The sequence below is a fragment of the Adiantum capillus-veneris genome, chromosome 29 (genome assembly GCF_014529385.1).
Source record: "Adiantum capillus-veneris isolate H3 chromosome 29, ASM1452938v2, whole genome shotgun sequence".
Classification (NCBI taxonomy): Eukaryota; Viridiplantae; Streptophyta; class Polypodiopsida; order Polypodiales; family Pteridaceae; genus Adiantum; species Adiantum capillus-veneris.
In genome coordinates this window covers 44999746-45005360 of record NC_140959.1, presented here as the reverse complement: position 1 = coordinate 45005360, position 5615 = coordinate 44999746, and the positions used below count along the sequence as shown (strand labels likewise).

Sequence of the window (5615 nt, the reverse complement as noted above, 5' to 3'; positions counted from 1 at the left end):
GCCGATATTACAGTCACTGTTACTGACTATGATAGCGATGCTATAGTATCATTGCAAAAACCCTAATCATCGACACCTATACCGACGAAAGTAGAAGAAAATATTTGACCATGGCAGAGCTAGCAAAGCTCTACCACCCACTCAAATGTAATAAACAATGAGGCTTTTCCCTAAAAGGATGCATAAAGGAACACCAATAGAACTTCAAAATGCAAAGATGCTCATATCAACATCGTCAGGTGCCCCCACAAACATCAAGTGTTAAACGCTTATACCTTATTAGCTCTACTAATGTGATTTGGAGAAGCGGAAGAATATATTGCCAATAAAGGGAAGCGATATAACGAGACACGTTGACACATCTAGGCGAAGTTAGCTATTGCTATCGATAGTCACGGAATGGTATACCTTGTTGTTGAGCTTGCCAAGTAGAAAATTGTAATGCCTTTGAGGATAGGAAGGCACGAGAAAAGAAATTTTAGAAAGGAGGCTTCTTGTAGTTGTAGCATGTGATTTGTACTTCTTGGGACGTCTGAAAATGATGGTGCAAAGCATTGTACAAGTCGACTATACAACAATGGATGGTTTTGTGAAAGGGTTTTTGGGCCTTTTCATGATTTAGTCACGCGTGGCACAGACAAGCTACAAAATATCAAGCAGGACATTTGCGCTGGAAGCAAGCAAGCGACACGTGACGGGTTAACGCAGAAATTACGCGGCGATTATAGCCGACCAGGTGACGAGCTCCATGGCAGCCCCCCCACCCTCTCTCTCTCTCTCTCTCTCTCTCTCACACACACACACACACACACACACACAAACACGCACACGCGCTCTCGGCTCTCCCTTATATATTTCCCGCTACTTGCGATCTCTGATCTCTCTCTCTCTCTCTCTCAAAATATCTCGATTGCCTCTGTGATATTCACAAGCACCCACACATACACACAGCGGATTCCTCTGTCTCACATTTAACGTTGTGATCTGTACTACCAATATATAGACGGCAATCGCAGCACTCTAATCTCTCTCTCTCTCTCTCTCTCTCTCTGTGCTTTTGCTCCATCACCTGCCACGCGAGCGAGCGCGCGCTCACAGCCTCTGGAAGGACAATATGGCCGGGTATGTTTCTTGTTCAGCTAGTTTGCATGCATTGCTACCTCTGTGTATATCATGGCCTCATGTTCTAATACTGTGATCAATATGGTATGGGGAATAATTTGCAGTGCCAAAAATGGCCAGAAGCAGCATGTCGACATGACAATACCCAGTAATATCCTACGCCAGCGGCGAGAAAATCGAAGAGCGCAGCAACAAAAAACGGAGGAGGCAGAGTGGCTACAATGGCTGGTTCCCGTCTTTGGAGTTGCGGCTGCAGCCGCCATCACCATTTACATGGTACTCTCTCTCTCTCTCTCTTTGTTGGTCATGCCTGTATGAGCGATCACAAGGTGAGCAGCATTTTGAACAGCAATGCTTCAAATCAAGCTTTAATTGTTAGAAATTTATATTGATCATCACCATAAAATTTATAGTTCTCCCCTCTTCAATCGTTGCTATGGTTGACATTTTCACAAGCTTTAATTGTTGGAAATCCAAATTGATATTACCAGTTTTAATGGTTGGAAACCCTCTTATGTTGTTGCAATGGTTGGCATTATCTAGGTTATGTTCCCTTGTAGCAGGTTCACAAGAAGATTTAGAAATTTTCTAGTCTTTCTCAGTGTTTTATATACAATGCATAACAGCATGAGCTTCTGCTCGAGAGGCACCGCATACCTAGCTAGGTATGATTGAGGGCAGGGGACCGCGGACAGTCCCCTGCCCCCCCCCCATCGGGCCGATGATCCCCTGCCCCCATGGGGGAGCCGGGGTCCCTTGCCCCCAATCGTACCTAGCTAGGTATGCGGCGCTTCCCTCATAGAAGCTTATAATGTTGAGGTAAGTCACAATGTGGGAAATATTGTGAGAATTTGTCCAAAACTTCTTGTGGTTGTGGCAGGTTGGTCGATGTGCAATGCACGCACTCACGATTGCCCACCTCTAGGTTGTTGTGGAGAACAAGTTTGACACCCATCAATGCTGACGAGTGCAATGCACAATACTCTCAAATTCCTAACTTTTGTGCTTTGCGGTTAGAGCCAAAGGGATGTGCGTGTCCCAAAAAGCAAGCTCGTTGTCCCAAAAACATGGGAGCAGTGTTCGGGGAAATCATTTTTCCAAACATAGACTTTCTTTTTCTTGACTTTACCAAGAGGGAATGTCATAAAATTAAGGGTATTTTTTTTGGGTTTTTACACTATTTTTCTCTATTTTGGGGCGGAATTTCTCCTTTTGCCCTTGCCCTCAGCTGGTATTTTTGAAATTGGAAACAACACGATACTAATCTGAGACACATTTTTCCCGAACATTGCATGGGAGGCTTCCATGCAATCGGAGCTCTAATTAGAGATTACATGATGTGGTCATGCTCCCCATTGAAGTCGTTACTCCTTGTTTTGTGAATACCATCAAAGGATCTGACATTTGGCACGCTCTCCAAGGAGATGAGAAGAAATAGTTGTTGTTAATAAGACAACACGGTCACTTTTGTAGGAACTTCGATCGTATTGCACAATATCCAAAATCTTTAGGAGAGCCATGTCTCACCTTGCCCAACTAACCATATTTTCTGGTCGCATTGAACATAAACAAGAGTGGTCCGTCTGGTTGCGACTTTTCAACCTTTTCTTTTCTGGGCGCCACCCACTTTTCTTCTTGCATGCTGTAAAATTGCAGCTTGAGGCAAGATTAGCCGCGTGAGCGCAAGCACTAAGCCCCCCTATGCGCTGTAGAGCCCTGGTGAGAGCAAAGAGCATACAAAATCTGCAGCCCCTGAATACACCTGGCGAGACGGGGCCCTAATAAAGTGGCCCGGTGCAAAAGATGACTTGCGTTTGTAAAAAATACCCGAACTACCTATGTCAAAAACACGTGATAGTAGCACTTCGAACAGGGTTTCTGCTAGCTGACAATGGCTAGGGCGGGCTTTTCTATCTAGATTCCCATTTATGTCTTGACTATTTGACTACTTGAGATTGGGTACCTCCTTCTGGCTCATCCTTTATTATATTTACCATTTTCAAGGCCACGTTAGATAATGGAACTCCCCCTTTAAAAGGCCTAGAGTAGGATTCAAACATGTGGAGCATGCAAAGTACGTGTAGGTACTTGAGGATACTCGCATAACCAACAACACCTAGCTATAGTTGATTCGAAATGTAAGCAGATTGAAAAAAATACACACTTGTGTCAGCAGCAGTTAGCTCCCCTGCGCTTGGTGCTTGCCTCTTGTCTATTGTCTGGAGCCTCGTTCCCCATGCAGCGTGCCTCGTCTTGCCCTCCTCTGCATCACCTACCTCCCCTTACCCTCACCCAAGAGTAGGCCGCTTCGCGCACGACGTTTGATCGCCTCAACATTCATTCCTTTGCTTTTTTGAATTTCTACAATTGGGTATCCCCTACTTGATTATTCACTATTGGTTGATCATCTGGTCATGATAGGGTCTGTGGTTCCCTTTTTTGTTGGAGGGTGGGAAGCTTTCCTAAGATGGTGATCTCGCACCACAAATACTTGCAATCGAAAGATTGCATGGCATTATTCTCTACCATAATGAGTACTCAAATTATACGAATGCTTTTAGCTCAAGGTAACTCACCTTGAGCCATGAGCATTTGTACACTGTTCCCCTTGGGCGTAGTTAAGGCATGTTGACTACGTGCATACCACCATCGGTGGGGAATACCCAGTCCCAGCCCCACTTCAACATATGATAGTGTGCACGAACTTATTGACAAGTGTTACTTATGCAAAGATTCTTTGGGAGTTTAACATGGGACGACATGCCCTTAACCTCTTTATATATTAAGAATTTTTTAACGAATCCATAAATTTATTATAGAAAGGTGGTTTTTTCTTATATGATAAAATTTGTTAACGAACCCACAAATCTATTGACTTACATCTCTTTTTCACAATACTTTGTAGTTCTTGCTTGATTCTCGTTTTCTTTCAATAGAACTGAATCTGGCTTTTGTTTCATTGATCTAACTAATCGCTTCAAAGCAAAACTAATATAGTATTTGTCTCAAGATTTTTTTGGAATAATTATAGGTTCTCTTATTGAGATAAGTCATGTGTGGAGCTCAACAAGCTAAAGTTGGGTCATTTTGTTTTTGTAGAGAAATGTGGAGGGAAGGAGAAGGGCCATTGCGGTGAAGAAGGGGCATCGGGTTTCTGCGAAATTAGTGGATTTGTCGCTTGCGGCAAAAAATGGTCTTCTCATAAAATCGAGAAGTGCCTTTGTATGAAGGATTTGCTCTCGTTTACCATGAAAATTTTGCGCGCATGTACATCCTTCTTGGCGGTGGATTTGTTGCTTGTGACGGAAAATGTCACTCATAAAATCAAGAAGTGTCTTCGTATGAAGAGTTTGTTCTTGTTTACCATTAAAATTTTGCATGTAGAGCCACTTGGCCTTAATAATTTGTATAAAATTGCCCTTGTGTTTTGTACTTTTCCTCGTTGATGTGTCATGATTGAGTAGTTGAAATGAAGTGAACAGTGGGTTAGGTAATGATCACCTCTTGTGTAGAACAATTGTGTGTGTGTGTGTGAGAGAGAGAGAGATCTGCAACCGATGTGGTAGTGAAAAAGGTTGGAGAGAAGGGCTTGCTTGTTCACGCCTTGTTTAACCTACACGATAAGAGGACGATTGAAGGTTGCAATAGGGCCAAAACAAACATAGGTTCGCCAATCTGCACCCTCGTGTGTGTGCGCACGTGCGCACGACACTCAAACTTCATACCTTCCAAAAATAAATTTTCCTATATAAAAGTTTGTCACATGTAGACCTTTCCTTTTGCAATAACACCTTTTCTTGGCACGAGAAAGTCTAGACTCTTAGCAGAAAATGTTTCTTCTAGATATAACATTGTTATGTTAAGAGAGCATCTTCCTAGTTATAGAAATTTTTTATTTTTTAAAATTGTATAGATCTATTTTATTTTGAAAGTTAAAGTAACAAAGGGTTTCTGTACTGTTACATTAAAGTGTGTATTATTTGATGTTCATTGGTTAGCAAGCGACATAGAGTGGACATTTTTTTCCTCCTAGGATGGCCCCTCGACGCAGATAAATTTTTTTAAGATATGTAGATTATGAGAATATGTAGATTTACATCACACACAATGTTCAAATCATAATGTTTAGATGAATAGCCAAAAAAAAAAACCTTCGCTATCATAGAAAAACTAATGCATGAGTGGATCTCTCTCTCTCTCTCTCTCTCTCACACACACACACACACACACACACACACACACACACACGAGAAAAACAACGAAAGGGAGTGTTAACATACTACTTTGTCAAAGTACTATTTGACAAAGGAAGGTACACACTATTATAAATTACCATTAAGAATTTTCTATGGTAGTATTTTGTTCATCTATGTGTTCTACTAGGTAGTGAACATATTTGTTGCATTGTCACATGTGCATTGTAGGGGGATTTGTTAATGCCATCGATAGACCTTATTTCTCTACCTTTTGTCATTTGAAAGATAGACCTTATT

General features: G+C 41.9%; 1 protein-coding gene across 1 annotated transcript; it reads left to right on the top strand.

Annotated features, from left to right (window-relative positions):
- Positions 1-809: 809 nt before the first annotated feature.
- Positions 810-4536, top strand: LOC147419126 (uncharacterized). Its single transcript, XM_086506188.1, has 3 exons — positions 810-1122; positions 1227-1398; positions 4222-4536. Exons 1-3 carry the CDS (start codon positions 1115-1117, stop codon positions 4348-4350), a joined length of 309 nt encoding a protein of 102 aa, XP_086362314.1. The 5' UTR covers positions 810-1114; the 3' UTR covers positions 4351-4536.
- Positions 4537-5615: the final 1079 nt, after the last annotated feature.

Bases quoted from the DNA above. Each gene is read 5' to 3' on its own strand.
- LOC147419126 (XM_086506188.1), top strand. The intron at 1,399-4,221 runs GTACTCTCTCTC...TTGTTTTTGTAG, and splicing joins CCGCCATCACCATTTACATG to AGAAATGTGGAGGGAAGGAG.